Below are 27265 nucleotides of genomic sequence, written 5' to 3'. Positions count from 1 at the left end.
TTTAATTTTAAATATTAGCTGCAATAATTGCTGATGATAAACAATGACAACCCTTTAAGCGCTTTCTTATTTTCATCATCATGTTATGTTATACAGTGCCTTGCGAAAGTATTCGGCCCCCTTGAACTTTGCGACCTTTTGCCACATTTCAGGCTTCAAACATAAAGATATAAAACTGTATTTTTTTGTGAAGAATCAACAAGTGGGACACAATCATGAAGTGGAACGACATTTATTGGATATTTTAAACTTTTTTAACAAATCAAAAACTGAAAAATTGGGCGTGCAAAATTATTCAGCCCCCTTAAGTTAATACTTTGTAGCGCCACCTTTTGCTGCGATTACAGCTGTAAGTCGCTTGGGGTATGTCTCTATCAGTTTTGCACATCGAGAGACTGACATTTTTCCCCATTCCTCCTTGCAAAACAGCTCGAGCTCAGTGAGGTTTGATGGAGAGCATTTGTGAACAGCAGTTTTCAGTTCTTTCCACAGATTCTCGATTGGATTCAGGTCTGGACTTTGACTTGGCCATTCTAACACCTGGATATGTTTATGTTTGAACCATTCCATTGTAGATTTTGCTTTATGTTTTGGATCATTGTCTTGTTGGAAGACAAATCTCCGTCCCAGTCTCAGGTCTTTTGCAGACTCCATCAGGTTTTCTTCCAGAATGGTCCTGTATTTGGCTCCATCCATCTTCCCATCAATTTTAACCATCTTCCCTGTCCCTGCTGAAGAAAAACAGGCCCAAACCATGATGCTGCCACCACCATGTTTGACAGTGGGGATGGTGTGTTCAGCTGTGTTGCTTTTACGCCAAACATAACGTTTTGCATTGTTGCCAAAAAGTTCAATTTTGGTTTCATCTGACCAGAGCACCTTCTTCCACACGTTTGGTGTGTCTCCCAGGTGGCTTGTGGCTGAATAATTTTTAAAAAAAGGGGCTGAATAATTTTGCACGCCCAATTTTTCAGTTTTTGATTTGTTAAAAAAGTTTGAAATATCCAATAAATGCCGTTCCACTTCATGATTGTGTCCCACTTGTTGTTGATTCTTCACAAAAAAATACAGTTTTATATCTTTATGTTTGAAGCCTGAAATGTGGCAAACGGTCGCAAAGTTCAAGGGGGCCGAATACTTTCGCAAGGCACTGTATGTTATAATCAGAGAAGTAGCAATACTGAATGTGCAGTGTACGTTAGGCTGACCCCTGCTGACAGCCAGTGGCAGTAGCAACAGCTTGCAATATAAATTAATTTCTAGTTCAAAGGACCACACTTCTGTATCCCTGCCTTTTTATTATCATGTGTTTGACTCCGACCCTATGTAAACCATGATTTAATCAGGTTGGATGTCAGTTTACATTGGGATAGTTTGTGTGAATCATTTATTTGTACTAGAAACTTAAATCATTATCCACTTTAAGGCGCCGGTGACTTTTCTTAGGTGTCCATATAGTTGCCTGCGATATTTCAGCCAGTCCGTCTTCTTGAATCGTCAATGCTGTGTCGTGTCCTTATTGTAGCCTACAGTTGAATACAGCGGGAGTTTTCGCATACGTTCGTGTTGCCTACAGGATTGTTTGCTTAGTGAGCGTCGTTAGCTCGTGCACGGAACACATCTTATTCCACAGCCCTCGTAGCTTCATTTTTAACTTCATCCTTGAAATGGAGTGTCGTGTGTTATCTATTCAGAGTCATGTTGTCAGGGGATACGTCGGGAATAAATCGGCAACATTTCCATTGCAGGTAAGAAATTAATATGTTTACGTTACTTGCTGGTTTTCAATGTTTGCACGTTCGACCACTCTGATCGACTAGCCTGGCTACATGCTGAGAAAGAGGAGATACAGTATCCAAGGGTTAGGAGAGATTCGCAAAACTGGTTAGATTAGCAGAATTAGCTCTATTACATGGGTGCACAGTAACCTGTAGTGTATTTAGCGAATAGAAGAGATTGGAGAAGCTCTGAATAACGTTAGTCATTCAGAATAACAATAGTGCAGCCTATACTTGCCAGAGGATTTTATTTATTTATTTTATTTCACCTTTATTTAACCAGGTAGGCCAGTTGAGAACAAGTTCTCATTTACATTTGCGACCTGGTCAAGATAAGGCAAAGCAGTGCGACAAAAACAACACAAGAGTTACACTGGGTATAAACAAACGTACAGTCAGTAACAACAATAGAAACATACAGGATACAGTGTGTCACAAGCCTCTTATAATGGCGTGTCACTTCTCTTCCACAGACTGTTCATAGTGCCTCAACCAACCATGCAGACATAATGAATCAATGCAATGGGGTTTATGTTGTTGTACTCAAATGATTGTGTGTGTTCATGAAGAAAGATATTTCATAAACCCACAAAAGTGATGCAATATTTTCAAGCATTGTTATGATTTGCTTGTCTACCCTCACAGGTGCTTGGGTTCGAAGTGGACTCCATCAACTCAGTGCAATTCTCCAATCACACAGGTGTGTGCAGTGCAGTAACTCTGTGCTCATTTTTCAATATAACATTTGACAGAAACAGCTGAGGCAACAATAGGCTATGTATAAGAAGTACACTAGAAGAAAATGTTATCAAGAATGAAATCCTATCCCACACAATTTGGTCTTATGTAGGAACATTAGAAATTGTGTTGTCTTTATATTGGATAAAAGTAAAGACTATGTAGAAAATGGTACATCATAGACTACAGTTGAGGAACAACGGGAAAGTAATTCTGCTTTGAAAGCTGATAAACCCCACTTTTTGAGAAAATGGCCCTTGAATGTTTTGGTATACCTACTGGAGAGCTCTTCTTTGTCTACACTCGTTCAGCATCGTTCACACCCTCTTAAGCCTTAGCCACATGCATCTCTTCTTAGGGCTGCATTCCCATTAACGGGTTCGATATGACAACAGCCAGTGAAAGTGCAGGGCACCAAATTCAAAACAGAAATCTCATAATTAAAATTCCTCAAACATACATGTATTTTATACCGTTTTAAAGGTAATCTTGTTGTTAATCCCACCACATTGTCCGATTTCAAATAGGCTTTACAGCGAAAGCACCACAAACGATTATGTTAGGTCACCACCAAGCCACAGAAAAATACTCATCATAAATGTAGATGAAAATACAAGTTATACACATGGAATTATAGATCTACCTCTCCTTAATGCAACCGCTGTGTCAGATTAAAAAAAACGTTATGGGAAAAAGCAAACCATGCAATAATCTGAGACAGCGCTCAGATTATGCACAATGTTGAAGTCAACAGAAACCAGAAATAACATTATAAATTATTCCCTTACCTTTGATGATCATCATCAGAATGCACTCCCAGGAATCCTAGTTCCACAATAAATGCTTGATTTGTTCGATAATGTCCGTTATTTATGTCCAAGTAGCTACTTTTGTTAGGACAAGTCCAAATGCTCGTGCAGGTCCCGCAAAACTTCGGACAAAAACTTTTAAAAGTTATATTACAGGTCTTAGAAACATTTCAAACTAAGTATAGAATCAATCTTTAGGATGTTTTTATCATAACTCTTCAATGAAGTTCCAACCGGAAAATTCATTTGTGTGTAGAAAAGCCATGGAACGCAGGTCGATATCATGTGAAATGTGCGTGACCAGGAAATGGCTCTCTGACAGTAACCTGACTCATTCAGCTCTTATTCAGCCCCACAACACAGTAGAAGCCTCATTCAAGTTTCTAAAGACGGTTTACATCTAGTGGAAGCCCTAGGAAGTGCAACTTTATCCATATCCCCCTGTGAATTCAATAGGGGCTGTTTTTTTTTTTTTTTAAATCGACCAACCTCAGGTTTCTCACTTCCTGTTTGGATTTCTTCTCAGGTTTTTTTCATCCAAGCTACTCAATAGTGCCTCCGCAGCCATAAGAAGTTACGGATTCACATGTGAGGCCATGTAATAAACAGAGTGAGTAAGGTAGTGTAGTGAACAACCAAAGATTTCAAGACTAAAGACTGATTTAATACTATGACTATCGATATGTCTGTATACAGTTGTCACAGTGACATCATGATCATTGTCGGACAACAGTAGAAAAGTATAAACACTCAAATGACAGGCTGCATGACATCAGCAGTCTGGTGGTCCAAAATAGCATATCTGGTGTATTTTAACACCAATAAACCAATCAGTTTTAAAAATGAATTTAGTAAATGTCAATCTAGCAAACCAGGCAACTATAAGCATCTTTCTAAACAATGTTTTGGTTCGTTTCTAGCTTGTTAAGTTAGCTAGCCAGGTCAAATAATGACCATACCGTATAGCTGACAATGCCTTAACTTTAAATCATTTGTATTCATTATTACACACAAATAAACTCACAATAAGGTCATTATTTACAAGTTAATGGCGAGATAATTCCAGAAAATAGTTTACGGTTATGAGTGTGACAAAATAAAAGCAGGGCATTGTCTCGTTGGCCTAACGTTATATCCTAATTTCACTTTGGTGACGATCATGTTATTCTTCACATTTCCTTCTCTGGTAAACGCACACTATATCAAATCAAATCTAAGTTTATTTTTCACATGCACATGATACAGAAGGTGTAAACAGTACAGTGACATCATAAACATTCTTTTGAAATGGTTACTTGCATAATGGAGTCTTTTGTTTACACATCTAGCTAGCTAAACAGTGAACCATAATCCCAATTCATAACATTATTATCCTGCATGAATCTACAGGTAGCTGAAACTAACCAATCATGTTCAATGTTAGCTATCTAACATTAGAGTATAACTAGCAGTACAAATGGCTCTGAGATACGAATAATATTACTACACAGATCCTACACGTAACATTAGCTAGCTAGCTAACAGTACGCTTTAACTTGCAATGAAAATACATTTCTGACCATTTTAAACCTATAATATCTGAAAATGTAGCTAGCTAGACTCTAGCTAGATGCTTCTCCCTCTCTGTCACGGATGCCATGTTTGCCCTTAGCTTGAAGATGTAATCTGGAGACAGGTGTTTTATACAACAACTTTCTGTGAGTTCTCTTTTCGACTCCTTCTGCATATTTGCAAACAAACGCATGAATTCTCCATCCCTTTATACACTGCTTCCACTGGGCATTCCACTGATTTCAAACCTCTGTCCTCCAGAAAGTGGAGAGCATTAAAAAACACTTTTGCAGTTCTTTGTGATATCGCTCAAAAAAGCAGCATTACAAAGGATTACTTACACATACAGCGCAGCTTGTGTTATAGACAGAGGCATGCTACATGGCAGACCAATCCAAACTCATCTCTTGGCATGTCCAGCCCACTCATTTCAGCCAATCATGGCTAGCGGGAAGATTCCTGTCTTTTTCCGTGGCTAAACCAAGTAAAATCGGCATTTAATTTGTTTTATTTGTATTTTCATATGGCATACAAGTTTGTTATTAAGGCACATTATAATTTTTATTTATTTTATTTAACTAGGCAAGTCAGTTAAGAATAAATTCTTATTTACAATGATGGCCTACCAAAAGGCAAAAGGCCTCCTGCAGGGATGATACATACAGAGAGACCTAAGACAGCAACATAGCAAGGCAACACGTGACAACAACGCATGGTAGCAACACAACATGACAACAACATGGTAGCAGCACAGAACATGGTACAAACGTTATTGGGCACAGACAACAGCACAAAGGGCAAGAAGGTAGAGACAGCAATCCATCAAGTAAAGCAACCACAACTGTCAGTGAGAGTGTCCATGATAGTCTTTGAATGAAGAGATTGAGATAAAACTGTCCAGTTTGAGTGTTTGTTGAAGTTCGTTCCAGTTGCTAGCTGCAGCGAACTGAAAAGACGAGCGACCCAGGGATGTGTGTGCTTTGGGGACCTATAACAAAATGTGACTGGCAAAGTTCACATGTTCCAGAAGGCATTTCTGCCCCCCTCCCCCAAAAAACATATATGTTCAAATGCCTCCTGTGCGGTAGTGACGTGCCTAGTTTCCTTAAACGAGTCACTTATGGAATGTATCCCTGGTTGTGGGATTCTATTTGGCCCATATCAGTAGCCAATATCATCTCGGCCCACATTCAAGATTCCAGTGACTGTATTTAGTAATCACAGTGTGTAGCACTAGCCTCACCCTCTTCATTTTTGGTGAGCCCAATTTTTTTAATCCCTCCCCCCAATTTGAGGGTTTCCACCCATCTGTTGTAAAGTTCAACAGTGTTCACTCGGAGAGAAGAATTGAGCCTTTTGTGCTTATTCAAAATGTGGTTTTGGCTCTAACTAGTGCAATCCCAAAACAATTTTTCTAAGGTTAAGTCATGAAAGACAATGTTTGGAGTGAAATGATGAGGCAGTGAACTTGTACATTACCCTGCAGTCTGTAAATAATTATTATTTCGACTTTGCATTGCATGAACTCAGAGAAAGTACTTTTGTATCTGAGCAATTGCACTTACATTAAATACAGTAAGGTGTTGGAGATAGTGCTACAGTTAATGATTGATAATCTGTTAACTGTACAGAAAGAAGGGAGATACTGAACTGTTAAGTAATGGGTTCATAGAGTACATGCCATTCACTCAGAGATTGAACCCTGGGATGTTTGCATTTTATCTTCTAGTTGGCTACATGATCTACGTTAGATCATGACTTGACCTCCCAATATGGGGCTTGGTAGTGGATGAAAAGTTTTTTGTTGTTGTTGCCATGAATCCTTTGATGGTGAGACGTTAAGATCAATGTCAAGTTAGGCCTACAGCCCTCAGCCCAATCTGTTTAATGGAACAAGCTAAAGAAGGAGCCCTGTTGTTCCTCTACTGTTCCTCCCCACAGCCAATGTATTAAGAATTTAAAAAACTGATATCACATTTACGTAAGTATTCAGACCCTTTACTCAGTACTTTGAAGCACCTTTTGGCAGCGATTACAACCTGGAGTCTTCTTGGGTATGACGCTACAAGCTTGGCACAACTGTATTTGGGTAGTTTCTCCCATTCTTCTCTGCAGATTCTCTCAAGCTCTGTCAGGTTGGATGGGGAGTGTCACTGAACAGCTATTTTCAAGTCTATCCAGAGATTTTCGACTGGGTTCAAATCCGGCATCTGGCTGAGCCACTCAAGGACTTGTCCCAAAGCCCCTCCTGCATTGTCTTGGCTGTGTGCTTAGGGTTGTTGTCCTGTTGGAAGGTGAACCTTCTACCCAGTCTGAGGTCCTGAGGGCTCTGGAGCAGGTTTTTGTCAAGGATCTCTCTGTACTTTGCTCTGGTCATCTTTCCCTCAATCCTGACTAGTCTGCTAGTACCTGCTGCTGAAAAACATCAACACAGCATGATGCTGCCACCACCATGCTTCACCGTAGGGATGGTGCCATGTTTCCTCCAGACGTGACGCTTGGCAGTCAGACCAGAGAATCTTGTTTCTCATGGTCTGAGAGTCCTTTAGGTGCCTTTTGGCAAACTCCAAGCGGGCTGTAATGTGCCTTTTACTGAGGATTGGCTTCCGTCTGGCCACTCTACCATAAAGGTCTGATTAGTGGAGTGCTGCAGAGTTCGTTGTACTTCTGGAAGGTTCTCTCATCTCAAGAGGTACTCTGGAGCTCTGTCTGAGTGACCATCAGGTTCTTGGTCACATCCCTAACCAATGTCCTTCTCCCCCAATTCTCAGTTTGGCTTGGCGGCCAGATCTAGGAGTCTTAGTGGTTCCAAACTTCTTCCATTTAAGAATGATGGAGGCCACTGTGTTTTGGTACCCTTCCCCAGATCTCTTCCTTGAGACAGTCCTGTCTCAGAGCTCTACAGACAATTCCTTTGACCTCATGGCTTGGTTTTTGTCTGACATGCACTGTCAAGTGTGGAACCTTTATATAGACAGGTGTGTGCCTTTCCAAATCATGTCCAATCAGTTGAATTCACCACAGGTGGACTCCAATAAAGTTGTAGAAACAACTCAAGGATGATCAATGGAAACCGGATGCACCTGAGCTCAATTTCGAGTATCATAGCAAAGGGTCGGAATTCTTATGTAAGTAAGGTTTTCTCTTGTCATTATGGAGTCTTGTGTGTAGATTAAGGATATTTAGATAAATAATAATTTAATCCATTTTAGAAATAAGTCTAACGTAACAAAATGTGGAAAACGTCAAGTGGTCTGAATACTTTCCGAATGCGCTGTATATACCAATTATTTGATGGTCCGACCGTATTCTCTCCCCTATCAACACACTTACCTTTTGGTACCAGCGAAAATGACATAGGAAAGTAGTCAAGACGACTAGCTTCATTGAGCCTCCGCCATGTACAGTTGAAGTCGGAAATTTACATACACCTTAGCCAAATAGATTTAATCTCAGTTTTTCACAATTCCTGACATTTAATCCCAGTAAACATTCCCTGTCTTAGGTCAGTTAGGATCACCACTTTATTTTAAGAATGTGAAATGTCAGAATAATAGTAGAGAGAATAATTTATTTCAGCTTTTATTTCTTTCATCAAATTCCCAGTAGGTCACAAGTTTACATACACTCAATTAGTATTTGGTAGCATTGCCTTTAAATTGTTTAACTTGGGTCAAACGTTTCGGGTAGCCTTCCACAAGCTTCCCACAATAAATTGGGTGAATTTTGGCCCATTCCTCCTGACAGAGCTGGTGTAACTGAGTCAGGTTTGTAGGCCTCCTTGCTCGCACACACTTTTCAGTTCTGCCCACAGATTTTCTATGGGATTGAGGTCAGGGCTTTGTGATGGCCACTCCAATACCTTGACTTTGAGGTCCTTAATCCATTTTGCCATAACTTTGGAATTATGCTTGGGGTCATTGTCCATTTGGAAGACCCATTTGTGACCAAGCTTTAACTTCCTGAGTGATGTCTTGAGATGTTGCTTCAATATATCCACATAATTTTACTGATGATGATACCATCTATTTTGTGAAGTGCACCAGTCCCTTCTACAGCAAAGCACCCCCACATCATGATGCTGCCACCTCCGTGCTTCACGGTTGGGATGATGTTCTTCGGCTTGCAAGTCTCCCCCTTTTTCCTCCAAACATAACGATGGTCATTATGGCCAAACAGTTCTATATGTGTTTCGTCAGAAAAGTACGATCTTTTTCCCCATGTGCAGTTGCAAACCGTAGTCTGGCTTTTTTATGGCGGTTTTGGAACCGTGGCTTCTTCCTTGCTAAGCGGCCTTTCAGGTTATGTCGATATCGAACTTGTTTTACTGTGGATATAGATACTTTTGTACCTGTTTCCTCCAGCATCTTCACAAGGTCCTTTGCTGTTGTTCTGGGATTGATTTCCACTTTTCGCACCAAAGTACGTTCATCTCTAGAAGACAGAACGCGTCTCCTTCCTGAGTGTTATGATGGCTGCGTGGTCCCATGGTGTTTATGCTTGCATACTATTGTTTGTACAGATGAACATGGTACCTTCAGGCGTTTGGAAATTGCTCCCAAGGATGAACCAGACTTGTGGAGATCTACACATTTTTTTCTGAGGTCTTGGCTGAGTTCTGATTTTTCCATGATGTCAAGCAAAGATGCACTGAGTTTGAAAGTAGGCCTTGAAATACATCCACAGGTACACCTCCAATTGACTGAAATTATGTCAATTAGCCTATCAGAAGCTTCTAAAGCCATGACATCATTTTCTGGAATTTTCCAAGCTGTTTAAAGGCACAGTCAACTTAGTGTTATTAAACTTCTGACCCACTGGAATTGTGATACAGTGAAATAATCTGTCTGTAAACAGTTGTTGGAAAAATTACTTGTCATGCACAAAGTAGATGTCCTAACCGACTTGCCAATACATTTGTGGAGAGGTTGAAAAACAAGTTTTAATGTCTCCAACCTAAGTGTATGTAAACTTCCGACTTCAACTGTATATCTCACTAGATCAGGATTTTTAAGACTCCATATATCCACTAGTAGTTCCCTTATAGCCATCATATTCAGGATTTCCTAAAGTGCATAAGGGTGATAGTTTGAAGTGGGATTTCCTTTACTGTCCATTGAGGTATTTAAAACCGTATTATAATAGTCTTGTGTTGCTTGAAGGCTTTATACATTTATTAAATATATTTTCAAATAAGTGTGGATCATCATTATTTGAACGGTATAGATTAATGAGCCAAATCTGTTTATGGTCCAATAACATATTTAAAATAATCTATTCATCTTGCAGATTTTTTTGAACAATTTGCACATTCGGATCAAAATGATTGTTAATTAATATCATCATCTGTTTTGAGTTTCTTTGCCCGTGGGAGAGGTATGTTTCACCTCCCCCAGTCCTTTCTCCACAACTTCATCTAAAATAGTTGAATGACTTTCCTGTAAACAATAGACATTTATATTCCTTCTCTTTTAGCCAGGTAAATTCTGATAATAAGAAAAGACTATCTGCTAACCCATTACAATTATAACTGTCTATATTATTTATTTCACCATTTACTATAATGATATAGAAGTTTCAATTGTATTTATCATGATATTTTTTAAAATGTTTTATTACTTTAATAAAAATAACTATAATGATATTACCATAGCTATACCATGGTATTCGCACTGCTACTGAGTAAACCTCCAATTGTTCTCCACTATTCCAACCTCTAAACCCCCCCCCCCCCCCCCCCCCCCAAGTTGGATTGTCGTCCCAGTGACTGGCATACCATCCTTGTCCACCTGGATCCCAGGGCCTTCGAGAGATTGGGACCCATCCTTTATGAAGAGCACACAGTGCCACCCACCGAATTAACTGCCAAAAGCATTTCCAACACAGTCATCTCGATTGTATTGCATACAGTTATTTAAAAAATATATATATGCACTACCAGTCAAGTTTGGACACACCTACTCAATCAAGGGTTTTTCTTAATTTATATTTTTACTATTTTCTACATTGTAGAATAATAGTGAAGACATCAAAAACTATGAAATAACACATATGGAATCATGTAGTAACCAAAAAAAAAAAGTGTTAAACAAATCAAAATATATTTTAGATTCTTCAAAGTAGTGTTGATGTTACTCTTCAACCCCAAAGCAAATCAGGGGGCGGAAAATAGGTTTATTCAAAGAGAACAAATCATGCGGGAGGTAGATGGTAGATGTTCATGCTCCCCTGTCCTCAGTGATTCTCTCCACAGAACAAAGGGACAGTTTCATGACCAATTAGAATTCCTAGAATTAGAATACTACATATGTGTTATTTCATAGTTTGTCTTTACTATTATTCTACAATATAGTAAAAATACAAATTTAAGAAAAACCCTTGAATGAGTAGCTATATCCAGATGTTTGACTGGTACTGTGTGTATATATAAAAAAATCTTGCATATCTTATCTTATTTCCACAATTAACTAATAATATGCCTCATAATGTTGGCAGTTCATTCGAAAGATTGTTACCTATAACCAGGATTGTTACCTATAACCAGGATTGTTACCTATAACCAGGATTGTTACCTATAACCAGGATTGTTACCTATAACCAGGATTGTTACCTATAACCAGGATTGTTACCTATAACCAGGATTGTTACCTATAACCAGGATTGTTACCTATAACCAGGATTGGCATGACAAATTACATTTGGCAAGCAAATATTATTTTGGCAAACAATTATTGTGATTCATCCTGTATTGTTCCTAACATCATTACCCTTAGCAACAGATGTGGGATACACACACAAACACTCCCTGCCCTTCCCCCTCAAACAACCACAAGCTCAGATGTTCAACAGATGTTCCATCCCCAGGCCAATTCAAGAGAAGACTTGATGTGCGAATGCATATACAGTTGTAGTTGCAAGAGAAGGCATGCTAGAATGGTAAGATTTGATTAATCAATCTCAAGTTCTAGCTGATGGCGCTCACACACACACACTGGTCCCCTGTTGTGACCATTTTCCCAAGCCTCTCTGTGCAGTCAGACCTTATGATTATTTTGTGCCACTAGGGACACAAGAATTTGCCCCTTCTCTGATTGTCCGAGTGTGACCCACTCCCCATGGGTTACTGCAGCTAGTGTTGCCAGCACTGACACTACCAGGGTGGGGGGCACCCCACCGGAATCCCCACCTGCTAGGTATAAGGTCATCAAGGTTCTCATTAGCAGCTTTGAGACATTCCTCATTATGCTCACCCATCAGGGGGCTTTGGCTTTGTTGTACCAACCCTGCCAGGCAGGCTCAGACTCTTGAGAGGTAAGTACTGCTTTAGTGGGTCTCTGACAGCGTTTATCTTTCTGTCTTGGCTGCATATACTTGCAGTAGGCCTATAAAGCAGATAAGGATTTCTCCTTCGTGTGTGGGTCGCTCAGGTGGGTGACGAGGGTACAGGCCTGGGGACCGCTCCATCATGATAAGACAAAATAAATAAACTTTATTTATAATCTATTTTTAAATGTATATCCCATATCGGCACAACATTAAAAGCTCTCTCTGTCACAACTCCTGCTCGCAGACACACATGGGCTCTGGCATTTGCAACCATTTTCTTTTTTCACTCACTTAACTCCAGACTTTTCCAAACACAAAAACACACACCCCACCTTCCATCACAATATACCCACATACTGTGACTTCTTCTGTCCTCTGTTTGCTGTTTTTATCCCTACCATGCTGATTCCTACCTCATTTCAGGCATTTAAGTACTTTGTTTTCCTGTTCCTTATATTTGAAGATTTATTATTTCAATAATTATCCTTCTAATGCTGTCATTTATTTATTTATAAATACTATGAATAGAAAGTCAAATATGATTTATTTGACAACATTCCCTATCTTAAATGGTATAGTGTATTTGTGACTCGTTTCAGGAAACTCTGCGTATGTTGCCGGTCACTACTTTTATATGTATGTATGAATGTAAACTTAATTTATTTTATCAAAATGTGTTTTTTTGGGGGGGGGGCAGAAATGTCTCCTGGAACATGTGAACTTTCATGTGCCTTATTAATAACAAACTTGTATGCCATATGTAAATACCAATAAAAAATTATTAAATTACGAGCCTAGCCACGAAAAAAGTGACGCAACCTTCCCGCTAGCCGTGGCTGACAAAATAAGTGGTCTGGACATGCCGAGAGATGAGTTCGGATTGGTCTGCCATGTAGGTAATCCTTTCTAACACTGATTTTTTTTTAAAGATATCATGTAGTAGAACTGTATAAGTGTTGCTCTCCACTTTCTGGAGGACCGAGTTTTGAAATCAGTGGAATTAGAGTATGATAGCTAAGGAGATGGAGAACATTCTGGCGTTTGATTGCAAATATGCAGATGGAGTCGAAAAGAGAACACACACAAGGCTTGTATAAAACACCTCTCTCCAGATTACATCTTCAAACTAAGGGCAACCATGGCATCTGCACATCAGCACAGCTACAGTCACAAATGCCATGGATAACATAAAAACTGCCTAACCAGCTCTACTAGAGTGAGTAAAATGGTCACAGTGAGCTGTCCTCTCATTTGTGTCTGGAAGTAGCTGGCAAGCTAGCCAACATTAGCCAGTTAGATTGGGTGCTTGACTGCTGCTGTTAGGTCAGAACACTCGGATCAACCCTACTCCTCAGCCAGAGCATCCAGTGTGCGCTCTGAACACTCCAAGAGTGAAACGCTCTGAATTTACAAATTAAATTTACCGGTTTATACTACGGGTGTGTTAGTAAATTTAATTTTTTCTCCATTGTCACATGTTTTTAAGTACTCGTTTCGAGGCTCTCCTTTAAGTCTTTACTGACACTGTTCAAGTATGCCCAATTTGATCATTTATTGACTTTAGCAGGTGGGTTTCCACTCTTACCGTACCAGGTGGTGAAAATCATTAGTGTCTGATGAGGAATCTCGTAGTTTTCACATGGAGTTTGGTTCTGTTTTTTTTTTTTTCATGGTTCCTCTCAGACATGTTTTGACCTCAACTGCTTCCGTAATATTTATCAATTAACTTCTCTAGCCTTGTACATTTTGGGGGGTTGTTATCCAGCTTGAATATTATTGCCAGGAGTAAATGGTGTAGTGCTACTATTTAGTTTGTTTTAGAGATGATGAATATTGAGATGTCTCATGAGGCATTCTGTACTGCCATCTTCAGTCCGCCGTCTGGGATGGTTGCATTTTAACTATTAGTAGGCTACATTATCGATGTTAAATAATGACTTGACCTCCCAATGTGGGGCTTGGTAGCTGATGAAAGGGCAAAATGTTCTGCCATGAATCCTTTCATGGTGAGAAGATCGATATCAGGTTAGGCCTACAGCCCTCAGCCCAATCTGTTTAATGGAACAAGCTATAGGAGCCCTGTTGTTCCTCTACTTTTCCTTTTCACCCCAGAAGTCCCCCTTATCTCTCTGTTCTTGGATCTGGGCCAAAGGGGCCTCCACTAAACTCAGTGGGAAGCCTGTGTGTTTCTTGGCTGAAACATTTATTTTTCCCCTCATGCATTCTTAATGCTGGAATGTCTCTTCATGATTCAACAAAATAGGCCTAGCTTGTGGTCACCATATTTGTTATCTTGCACACAGTGTAGTTAGTATCTAATTTGATAGTTCAGTGAGTTGCTCTCCTGTCTGTTTAATGTTTTATAGAGTTATCCGGTTATCTGGCTGAAGTGAAACCTGAATGTGTGTCAGTGAGTTCACTACCTACAGGGAGGACTAACAGAAAGATGTTGGGGAGGACTAACAGAAAGATGTTGGGGAGGACTAACAGAAAGATGTTGGGTAGGACAAGGAAGGAGTGATATTGTGGGATAAAAGCAGACAGACATTTTGTAGCCCAAACACTTCACTTTGGCCTCAATAAGGTCTGCTCAAACCTAGATTCCTTTGTGTGCAAATCACTTATTGCCATCAACAAGTGATTTGGGTAGTGGTGTAAGTGCAGCATTTTCTTGGAGTTTCACCCCACTGTGTCCCCTCCCTGTCACAAACGCTAGCACAGGCACTCTACACACGTACATGTTGTATTGTAGATATATAGTGGTGTAATAATATTACATGATGTAATGTTTTATTTTATGTGATGTAGCTGCCTTGGCAGCATTTTAATGGGAATCCCTAATAAATACAAATGACTGACCAACTGTTTAAGTCCTAGGGGGTGCTCATATTAACTATAATTTCCATTAAAATGTGTTCAACTCATGTTCAGGGTTAGAAGTGAATAAACACATTCCTTAGACGTTTGAACTTTGAAACCCGAGACTGTATTATTTTTGCCCCAGCAGGGGGTTTATTAGAATTGTTTAGAGATTAGATTCGTTGCTGGGCCTGTTTCTTGGCTTGTTTTCTTCAATGAGCTGCTATGTCCTCAGCCCAATGTCAAAGGGAGAGATGCTAGTGAATGATTGATGCACGTAAATGAATGTCTAACAATGGAGATTGTAATCAGTCTTCCTCTGTCAGCATGTTTGATTGTCTCTCAGCCTCTTTATCTCTCCCACAAATCTACCAAATCCATACCTGAATAACTGCTTGCTGACTTCTACTTCACGTTGCCTGCTGCTGGTCATAAGAAGAACTGATCACATACAGACGATATATTGATTGATGACTGAGAGATCAGTTTTTCCATAATTACCTCAGCAACCAAATCTACCTCTGGAATTCCTTACAAAAAACATCTTGCCAACTTACCAGTCTACACTCTCCCTCCATAAACAACAGCCCCCTTTGAAAATAGCAGGCATCGGCAGACTTAAGTCTGTTGAGTATGCTTTATGTCTTAAGGTGATCCCTCACCTCTGACACTTAACCTCTCTTGTTTCCAAGGTTACGCTCACTGGAAAGGGCAAGTGCTGACGGCAGAGGAGCTTAACGTTCTCTATGAGGGTATCAAACTCAACAACGTCAACCATTATGACTACATCCTCACGGGTGAGACTGTTTCTATTGTCAATAAGGTTCTGCCATTTATAAGCAGTTTTGTAAAATAACATTTCTAGGATAGTATGTATGATTGTTATGGCTGTGTTGATATTTAACCCCCTAAGGTCGATGGCCGCACCCCCGCGGAAATACAAACAAAATACAAATAATTAATACAAACAAATTCCCGTAAAAATGTTTGTTTTTTTGCATTGGATGCGCCTCAATCCACCACATCCGCCTATGTTGCCCTTCCGCAGCTGCGGTGACAGAGCTAGAGTAGTGTTTGTCAGACCATGAGACATCCCGAAAACCGGTCTTCTCACAAAGTCATCTGTAGCATCTTAATGGTTTGGCCCAGAAAATATAATGAACCCAAACATGATGGTGTTCTCCGTTTTGCTCTGACGCCCACAAGCGTCTTGGGACTCGTCTGAAGTCGGTACAGCCGATCTGCCAACTTCTGTCTGTAAGGTACGAACAGTTTGGGCTACACATTAATATGACCCCCTCGGTGCAAAGGTGAGACTCACAAACACATTGTTTTGCTCTAGTATGCCCACAGGCCTCACAAGATTTGTCTGATGGTGAACATATGCCAGTTCAAAACATAAATGGAAGTATAAATGGAGACTGTTTAGTATGGGATTAAGGTCTGGGGAGTTTCCTGGCCATGGACCCAAAATATCGATGTTTTGTTCCCCGAGCCACTTAGTTATCACTTTTGCCTTATGGCAAGGTGCTCCATCATGCTGGAAAGGCATTGTTCGTCACCAAACTGTACCTGGATGTTTGGGAGAAGTTGCTCTCAGAGGATGTGTTGGTACCATTCTTTATTCATGGCTTGTTCTTAGGCAGAATTGTGAGTGAGCCCACTCCCTTGGCTGAGAAGCAACCCCACACATGAATGGTCTCAGGATGCTTTACTGTTGGCATGACACAGGACTGATGGTAGCGCTCAACTTGTCTTCTCCGGACAAGCAATCGGAAAGGGGATTCATCAGAGAAAATGACTTTACCCCAGTCCTAAGCAGTCCAATCCCTGTAATTTTTGCAGAATATCAGTCTGTCCCTGATGTTTTTCCTGGAGATTAGTGGCTTCTTTGCTGCCCTTCTTGACACCAGGCCATCCTCCAAAAGTCTTCGCCTCACTGTGCGTGCAGATACTAGGCCCCTTTAGTTCCAGTGAAGGGAAATCTTAACGCTACAGCATACAGTGACATTCTAGATGATTTTGTGCCTTTCCTGTTTCATCATGACAATGTCCCTGTGCACAAAGCGAGGTCCATACAGAAATGGTTTGTCGAGATCGGTGGGGAAGAACTTGACTGGTCTGCACAGAGCCCTAAACTCAACCCCATCAAACACCTTAGGGATGAATTGGAATGCTGACTGTTAGCCGATCCTAACCGCCCAACATCAGTGCCCAACCTCACTAATGCTCATGCCTCAATGGAAGCAAGTCCCCACAGCAATGTTCCAACATCTAGTGGAAAGCCTTCCAAGAAGAGTGGAGGCTGTTATAGCAGCAAAGGGGGGACCAACTCCATATTAATTCCCATGATTATGGAATGAGATGTAGTGTAGCAGTAAGGACAAATATAATTTGTCATCAAATAAGAATTATTATTACTATTATAAAAAAAAAAAATTGTTACTTCAAGGGATCTTAAAATTCCAAATCGCCCAGCTTAGACTCTTACGGGTAAACCTATGCTCTGTAAAGATTGGAATACGTTTATTTATTTTTTAAAGTTTACACATGAGGTTTGTGACCTTTGTGTAACTCAGATCTCTTCTTCCCCAAGGGTACACCAGGGACACCTCTTTCTTAGAGACAGTGGTGGACATTGTTCAAGAGCTGAAGAGGTTGAATCCCAAACTGGTATATGGTGAGTAACTATTGCTACACAGATGTGTATCCCATACACTGTAGCTACGCTCAGCAAGGTTGTGGATGGGATGTAGAGCTTGGGTGTGAGTGTATTCTATATTTTCTTTCTTTGTGTTATCAGTGTGTGATCCAGTGATGGGAGACCAAGGCTCTATGGTTAGTATCCATGCTTCTATAGCACTTTTTATTATAGATTTATCCATGTGTATAGTCCATTCTTATTATTATTGTTCTAGTCCTGTTCAAACCAACCATGAACATTCTACCCTCTTCTTTTCCAGTATGTCCCTGAGAATATACTGCCTGTTTACAAAGACAAAGTCGTAGCAGTGGCTGATATCCTCACACCCAACCAGTTTGAGGCTGAGTGAGTACAGTGACTGATATCCTCACACCAACCAGTTTGAGGCTGAGTGAGTACAGTGACTGATATCCTCACACCCGACCAGTTTGAGGCTGAGTGAGTACAGTGACTGATATCCTCACACCCAACCAGTTTGAGGCCGAGTGAGTACAGTGACTGATATCCTCACACCCAACCAGTTTGAGGCTGAGTGAGTACAGTGACTTATATCCTCACAACCGACCAGTTTGAGGCAGTGTGAGTACAGTGGCTACTAGGATACATCGGGTTACATGCATTAAGTTGCTAAGTGCTACACAACATGTCATAATGTAGCTGTTACAGTAATGGGACCATCAATGCTTACTACAGTCGTACTACCTCAGAGAAAAACTTGGTTGCTGTTCTTAGCCCTTTGTAAAGTGAAGTAGTAAGGCCCAAGGGGGTGTGGTATATGGCCCATATACCACGGCTAAGGGCTGTTCTTATGCACGACTCAATGTGGAGTACCTGGATACAGTCCTTGTATGGAATGCTGACCACAGACATGGTATGTTGCCCATATCCCACAAGTCCCACGAGGGGCCTTATTGCTGTTATAAACTGGTTTCCAACGTAAGTAGACATTTTTTTTTGTCATGCCCATGGTATGCGGTCTGATATACCACAACTTTCAGCCAATCCGCATTCAGGGCTCAAAGCACCCAGTTTATAATAACTCTTATAGGTCACAAACTCTTTCTTCCCTAATGTTTTATTCATAAAGCAGCAGACCAAACCTTTCCCCAACCCTTTAAGGGAACTGTGTCCTGGTTTATGTATTCAGAATCGCACATAGCTTGACTTGATTTGCCTGCAAAATACACCCTCTGGACTAATGTGAATTACAATGGGCATGTGTGCAAGTATGTCTAGCACTTCTGTGCCTGTACTGTAACCTCTCTGAGTGTGTCTCTTAGGCTGCTGACGGGGAGGACGATCAGCACAGAAAAAGACGCTCTTGACGTGGGTTCCATTGTCCATTATAGAGCTATTACACATGATGATGGTTTTAATCTTGACTTATAATGAAGGCTTCTTGCCCTCTCAGGTGATGGAGCTGCTCCATCAGATGGGTCCTGATACGGTGGTCCTCACCAGCACAGACCTGACCTCTCCTCATGGGGACCAGTTCCTGGTGGCCCTTGGGAGCCAGAAAATGGGTAAGGCAAGGGCTGGGAGGGAGGGGGAAAGTTTAACTTGCCAACATGTTAAAGGGTAACAGACTCCTACTGTGTCCTTTCCTCAGTTAGGACAGATGGGAGCAAGTCCACCCAGAAGATTCGTATTGAGATGCCCAAGGTGGATGCAGTGTTTGTGGGCACGGGGGACCTGTTCACTGCCATGCTCCTTGCCTGGAGCCACCACCACCCCAATGACCTGAAGGTCAGTAATACCCCCAGCAGGGGGTTTATTAGAATTGTTTAGAGATTAGATTCGTTGCTGGGCCTGTTTCTTGCTCAGTTGTGAATGGCTTGTTTTCTTCAATGAGCTGCTATGTCCTCAGCCCAATGTCAAAGGGAGAGATGCTAGTGAATGATTGATGCACGTAACTGAATGTCTAACAATGGAGATTGTAATCAGTCTTCCTCTGTCAGCATGTTTGATTGTCTCTCCCAACAATGTACCAAATCCAAACCCTGAGTAACTGCTTGCTGACTTCTACTTCACGTTGACCCCTGCTGGTCATAAGAAGAACTGATGAGACTATATTGATTGACTGAGATCAGTGTTTCTATAATTACCTCAGCATCCAAATCTGCCTCTGGTATTCCTTAAAAAACATATTGCAAATTTACCAGTCCCACACTCTCCCTCCATAAACAACAGCCCCCTTTGTTGTTGGAACTTTTTATTCAGGATAATAGCAGGCTTCGGCAGACCTATCAATCTGTTGAGTATGCTTTAGGTCTTAAGGTGATCCCTCACCTCTGACCCTTAACCTCTCTTGTTTCCAAGGCTATGCTAGTTGGAAAAGGCAAGTGCTGATGGCAGAGGAGCTTAACATTCTCTATGAGCATATCAAACTCCACAACATAAAAATGTCAGTTTTAAGATAGAGATGTTTTTTTTGTGCATTGGATGGGTATCAATCCGCCTATGTCACCCTTCCGCATCTGTGGTGAAAGGTGATAGAGCTGGATAGGTCAGACTACGAGACATCCCGAAAAAACAGTCTTCTCACAAAATCATCTGTAGTGTCCGAACGGCTTGGCATAGAAAATATTATGACCTCTCTTCGGAAAGATGAGACTCTCACGAACACGATGGTGTTCTCTGTTTTGCTTTAACTACCTGAAGGTCAGTAATACAGGGGACTGGGGAGGTTATCAATGCAGAGATAAAAACCAAGCTACATTATCCTTAATAATGTAATACATGTGGTTTGATCCATGGACTAGCCTATCTTTTCTAAGATACATGTCTCTCTTAGGCTGCCTGTGAGAAGACTGTCTCAGTCCTGCACCATGTTATCAAGAGGACCATCACCTATGCCAACGGTGAGATGATATACAAGTCTCTACTTGCCTGTTTGTATGACTGTCTAATCTACACAACAAACGCAACATGCAACATTTGAAGATTTTACTGAGTTCCAGATCATAAAGAAATCGGTCAATTGAAATAAATTAATTAGGCCCTGATCTATGGCTTTCACATGACTGGGAATACAGATACGCATCTGTTGGTCACAAATACCTTAAAAAAAAAAAAAAAAAAGTAGGGGCGTGGATCAGAAAACCAGTCAGTATCTGGTGTGACCACCATTTGCCTCATGTAGCACGACATATCCTTCACGCTGTTGATTGTGGCCTTTGGAATGTTGTCCCACTCCTCTTCAATGACTGTGCAAAGTTGCTGGATATTGGCAGGAACTGGAACACACTGTTGTACACGTCAATCCAGAGCGTCCCAAACGTGCTCAATAGGTGACATGTCTGGTGAGTATGCAGGCCACTGAAGAATTGGGACATTTACAGCTTTCAGGAATTGTGTACAGATCCTTGCGACATGAGGTGATGGCGGCAGACGAATGGCACGACAATGGGCCTCAGGATCTCGTCACGGTAACTCTGTGCATTCCAATTGCCATTGATAAAATGCAATTGTGTTCGTGGCCCATACCATAACCCCACCGCCACCATGGGGCACTCTGTTCTCAACGTCAGCAAACTGCTCGCCCACACGACGCCATGCACGCTGTCTGCCATCTGCCCGGTACAGTTGAAACCGGGATACATCCTTAAAGATCTTACTTCTCCAGCGTTCCAGTGAAAAGAGAAAGGGGGATACCTCGTCAGTTGTACAACTGAATGCCTTCAGCTGAAATGTGTCTTCCGCATTTAAGCCACATCTGAATCAGAGAGGTGTGGGGGGCTGCCTTAATCGACATCCACGCCATCAGTGCCCAGGGAACTGTGGGTAACTGCCTTGCTGAGGGGCAGAATGACATGTTTTTACCTTGTCAGGTCGGGGACTTGATCCAGCATCCTTTCGGTTACTGGCCCAACGCTCCTACCCGCCAGGCTACCTGCCGCCCCCCGTGGCCATTGAAGGAGAGAGTCTGGTCAAGACCCTGGGAAGAACGATGAGCAAGCACATGAGCTTCCCTGAGACGGTTTCTGACTGTTTGTGCAGAAATCCTTCGGTTGTGCAAACCCAGTTTCATCAGCTGTCTTGGTGGCTGGTCTCAGACGATCCCGCAGGTGAAGAAGCTGGATGCTGAGGTCCTGAGCTGGCGTGGTTACACGTGGTCTGCAGTTGTGAGGTTGGTTGGACGTACTGCCAAATTCTCCAAAACGACGGAGGCGGCCTATGGTAGAGAAATTAATTACATTCTCTGGCAACAGCTCTGGTGGACATTCCTGCAGTCAGCATGCCAATTGCACACTCCCCCAAAACTTAAGACATCTTTGACATTGTGTTATGACACAACTACACATTTTAGTGGCTTTTTATTGTCCCCAGCACAAGTAGCACCTGTGTAATCTGTCAGGTTCGGTGGATTATCTTGGCAAAGGAAAAATGCTCACTAATGTAAACAAATTTGTGCTCAACATTTGAGAGCTTTTTGTGCGTATGAAACATTTTGGGGATTTTTAAAATGTTAATTTCATGGGACCAACTCTTTTTACATGTTGCGTTTTATATTTTTGTTCAGTGTATATTCCAGTCTAACATCTCTCCTCTCCATCAGAGATGGCCGGCCCTGGTAAGAGACCCAACCCTGCTCAGTTGGAGTTGAGGATGGTCCAGAGCAAAAAAGACATTGAGGACCCGGACATCGTAGTGGAGGCCACCATCTTATAACACCTAACGCCTCATAAATAGACATATAGGACTTTTACATCATGAGGTGTCATCTTGCCTTATAGGATCTTGTAGAGAGCACTGTTTTCATGATAGACATCACACTATTTGGCCTGCACACCACACACACACTTACTTAGTCACTGCCGTGTGTCTTTACTATGACCCGAGCATTGTCACCCATTTTAAAACATAGATGGTCTTAGAGCAGGGTTGTTTAACTTTTCTCAGCTTGAGATCCAGTTGAGAAATTGACCGTCCTTCCGTGACCCAATTAATCCTCTAACGACCCAAATTAAGAATAGTGTGTGATTTTTATAGATGTATTCTCATAACCCACAACCCACCTCTCACATTACCCAGGGCCTACTTTGGGTCCCGATCCATAGTTTCAGAAACCCTATCTTAAGAGGAACACACACAGGTTGTGGATATTACCATACATCAGAATAGTGAAGTGACTGTATGGATTGGCCCTCAATACGGCATAGGTATTTTCATGGGCCCTGAATTTCCCCTGACAATGTGAGCTGACCAGGAAAATCTCTGCGCTTCGGTTATGGGTTGGTGATACATCATAGGCTTTTATCAGATCCAGTGACGCATTATATTTGTGCTACCATGAAGCATGTTATGCAGTACTAATCCACGTTTGATCATCAGATTTTCAATTGTCCATTTTTTAAAATATTTTAGGCAGAAAGTATAATATTTCATAGATTGACAATTGTACGTTTTTGTTTTCATACTTTTTAATGATGTGAATGATACATACATGTATTGGACTATTAATGTACTTTGTCCTAATAATAATGCTTGTCATTCTTAAATGTCTTACACATTTCTAACTGAGGTAACAATATTTGCACAGATAATCATGATAAACATGTTTGTTATTAATGTTAATCATTGAATGCTTTTCATGGTCTTGATTGTCTTACTATTTTCATATCGTTACTAGAACACAGGCCTGTGTTGGTATGAAAAAGTAACATTTGGCCTTAGTGGAGTCGTTTAGAGGAATACCGTTGTCGAATGTTTTCTATCTATGCCTGCAAAGGTAATGAAATAAATATTTATTATACAATGTTACAAAGATAAGTGCCAAAGCTGAAGCTCTGATAAATGATGAGGAATAATAAAATATTTTAATTAAACCCACCGGTCTCTGTAGTTGGGCCTCTATGCCTCATGTTCCTGTTGCTATGTGTCCCTTGAGTGGGATTACAGTGAGATCAGTAGTGTTCTGTTCTACAGTCCTATTAGAGAGTGTGAATAGGAGCAGGCTTTAGCTTCGTTTTGCACTATTAATTGATGCCACAGGTATTGGTGCCTGGAAATGAATGATTTATGCCACCAGTGAGTCTCTATTTTCTATATTATTTTGTTTGTGCTTATACTAATGGAAATGACGATGCCACAAAAGGTGAATGTTGGAGATTAAATAAATTGGAGGAATATTACAGAGAATCATTTTACCGTCTGGGTGGGGGCCTGTATTCTGGTGAGATTATAGGGTCAGGTTTCACAGCATCATAGTTCGCTGCACTAATCCCAATGTGGATAGCCTGCAACGACCCAAATAAACAGGCACGCCAAGTAAAGACGATCACTCTGCCGTGTCAAGGGAACTCCAACCAAAATGACGAGTCATGCTTTTTGATTGGGGTGTCTGCCCAGCAACAACACTGTCTGTAGTTACACCACCAACACCTGAGCCCCACTGGATGTAGAGGAGGTTGTGGTTAGTTACAGTAACCAGCAGAGGGCCTCTGAGACACAGTTATCTCCCTGATCCATCCCTTGCTACTCAGGCCTGGACTGTACAGAGGACCATCAATAATCATAAGGGGATAGCATGAATCTTGACTGTGGCTAACAATGAAGCAATACAATGCAACATTCCCAGAATTGTCTTTTAAAAAGTCTCTCTCCATTTGTCTGTATCTGAACTGCTGTGTCTCAGTTCATGGGAACTGCTAAATGATAGGGACCGGACAGGAAGTTTGATATCTTCTCTGCTCTTTCTTTTGAGGGAGGGATGGTGCTCTCTAGTGATGGGTCGTCGATGCTTGTCACCATTGCTTTTTATTTACACTAGATGACTGACGTGGCGCTGTTTTAAGCCACCGTGCCTCCATCTTGGCACTCTGCCATTGTAAAATAATATTTTGTAAGCTGTCGAAATGCATCTATTCATGTATACATTTGTTTTTGCCACTTTTATTCTATTACAGACACCTTAAAGCATAATTTTAAATTATATGTGAGATAAACAAAAATAGATAAACATATCTTTTTTTTTTAAGTTCTGTTACTTTCCCCCCTACTAAAAAATAAATAATAATAATTAAATACATGTAGTTTCATTTAGTTTTTTTCCCCTCTGGTTGCACATGTGACATGCTGGTAAAAATGTGGTAAAACTGATTTAAGTTTGCCTGCATTAAAGTCCCCGGCCACTAGGAGCGCCACTTCTGGATGAACATTTTCTTGTTTGCTTATGGCCTTATAGAGTTGGTTGAGTGCGGTCTTAGTGCCAGCATCGGTCTGTGGTGGTAAATAGATGGCTACGAATAATATAGATGAGAACTCTCTTGGTAGATAGTGTGGTCTACAGCTTATCATAAGGTACTCTACCTCAGGTGAGCAATACCTCGAGACTTCTTTCATATTAGACATTGCGCACCAGCTGTTATTGACAAAAAGACACACCCCCACCCCTCGACTTACCAGACGTAGCTTCTCTGTTCTGCAGAAATGCTCACTAACAGGGATGCAAACAAATTTGTGCACAAAATTTAAGATAAATACGCTTTTTGTGTGTATGGACAATTTCTGGTATCTTTTATTTCAGCTCATCAAACATGGGACCAACACTTTACATGTTGCGTTTAGATTTTTGTTCAGTATACATTGATTTGCTTTGGAATGTCTAGCCAGCGTATTATGATAGCTAGCTAGATGTTGGTTTAGATAAACAAATGTAGCTTGCTAGCTAGTTAGCTAAGTTAGCTACGTTACCGCTGCTCGAGTTCTTAGCAAGGTAACCGATTAAATGTTGCCCCAGCAGCCTGTGCTTGCTTGTAGTTTGCACATCCAAGAACTGAGCACCACACCACGACTAAACTTTACTGTTGTCTACACAAAAGAAAGTAAATAGTGATTCACAAGCTGATGTTTTATAAACAAGTTACTGGTCCAGTGAGTAACGCTAGCTACCTGTTGACACCCATTCTCAAAAGGATCCACCTCGACAAGGGCGTTACTACGTCCTGAAAATCACTAAGAATTCTGGATATTGTGGTTTGCTTACAACCAAGAAATGTAGATTGCCCATTTCTACCGTGAGGTAGTGAGGTCTGCACAACGCATGACCTACCTGCCCTCCAAGACACCTACACCACCCGATGTCACAGGAAGGCCATAAAGATCATCAAGGACAACAACCACCCGAGCCACTGCCTGTTCACCCTGCTATCATCCAGAAGGCGATGTCAGTACAGGTGCATCAAAGCAGGGACCGAGAGACTGAAAAACAGCTTCTATCTCAAGGCCATTAGACTGTTAAACAGCCACCACTAACATTGAGTGGCTGCTGCCAACATACTGACTCAACTCTAGCCACTTTAATAATGGAAAAATGTATGTAAATATGTATCACTAGCCACTTTAAACAATGCCACTTAATATAATGTTTACATACCCTACATTACTCATCTCATATGTATATCCTGTACTCTATACCACCTACTGCATCTTGCCATCTTTACGTAATACATGTATCACTAGCCACTTTAAACAATGGTAATTTTATATGTTTACATACCCTACATTACTCATCTCATATGTATATACTGTACTCGATACCAAATACTGCATCTAGCCTATGCCGTTCTGTACCATCCCTCATTCATATATCTTTATGTACATATTCTTCATCCCTTTACACTTGTGTGTATAAGGTAGCTGTTGTGAAATTGTTAGGTTAGATTACTCGTTGGTTATTACTGCATTGTCGGAACTAGAAGCACAAGCATTTTGCTACACTTGCATTAACATCTGCTAACCATGTGTGTGTGACAAATAAAATTTGATTTGAGCATCGGCTCTCGCACCAACCAGTTCCGAGACAGCTTCTACCCCAAGCCAGAAGACTGCTAAATAGCCAAACTACTAAAGAGTGAATTATTGGTACCCAAACTATCTGCACTATCTTGCACTGACCTTAAGCACACTCACTAGACTTTATATACACATTCACTTACACACACTGTCACTTCCACACACATTTAAACACTACATGCATATGGGGTGGCAGGGTAGCCTAGTGGTTAGAGCGTTGGACTAGTAACCGAAAGGTTGCAAGTTCATATCCGGAGCTGACTGTGCTTGCTTGTAGTTTGCACATCCAAGAACTGAGCACCACACCACGACTAAACTTTACTGTTTTTCTACACAAAAGATAGTAAATAGTGATTCACAAGCTGTCGTTCTGCCCCTGAACAGGCAGTTAACCCACTCGGCTGTCCTTAAAAATAAGAATTTGTTCTTAACTGACTTCCCTGGTAAATTAAAAAAATATATATCAACACAAGCAAACATACTTTTACACTCATCAATTGCTGCTACTCTGTTATTTATTTTACACTTCTTAGTATCTATCCTGATGTCTAGTCACTTTACCCTGCCTTCATGTACATATCTACCTCAAATACCTTATTATTATCTATCCTGATGTCTAGTCACTTTACCCTGCCTTCATGTACATGTCTACCTCAAATACATTATTATTATCTATCCTGATGTCAATTTTATTTAGAAGGTCG

The 27265-nt window shown here is 41.0% G+C and overlaps 1 protein-coding gene across 1 annotated transcript; it reads left to right on the top strand.

Moving 5' to 3' along the window:
* The first annotated feature begins 1313 nt into the window (after nucleotides 1-1313).
* LOC110501899 (pyridoxal kinase) lies at nucleotides 1314-23906 on the top strand. Its single transcript, XM_021579756.2, has 11 exons — nucleotides 1314-1748; nucleotides 2424-2478; nucleotides 15754-15858; nucleotides 17658-17741; nucleotides 17865-17899; nucleotides 18025-18110; nucleotides 19046-19091; nucleotides 19177-19288; nucleotides 19375-19511; nucleotides 20560-20626; nucleotides 22324-23906. The coding sequence occupies exons 1-11, from the start codon at nucleotides 1668-1670 to the stop codon at nucleotides 22434-22436; spliced, it is 921 nt and encodes a 306-aa protein (XP_021435431.2). The 5' UTR covers nucleotides 1314-1667; the 3' UTR covers nucleotides 22437-23906.
* Nucleotides 23907-27265: the final 3359 nt, after the last annotated feature.

This window comes from Oncorhynchus mykiss, chromosome 22 (assembly GCF_013265735.2).
Source record: "Oncorhynchus mykiss isolate Arlee chromosome 22, USDA_OmykA_1.1, whole genome shotgun sequence".
Classification (NCBI taxonomy): Eukaryota; Metazoa; Chordata; class Actinopteri; order Salmoniformes; family Salmonidae; genus Oncorhynchus; species Oncorhynchus mykiss.
Note: the sequence above shows the minus strand (reverse complement) of the source record. Positions and strands in the feature narration are given on the sequence as shown.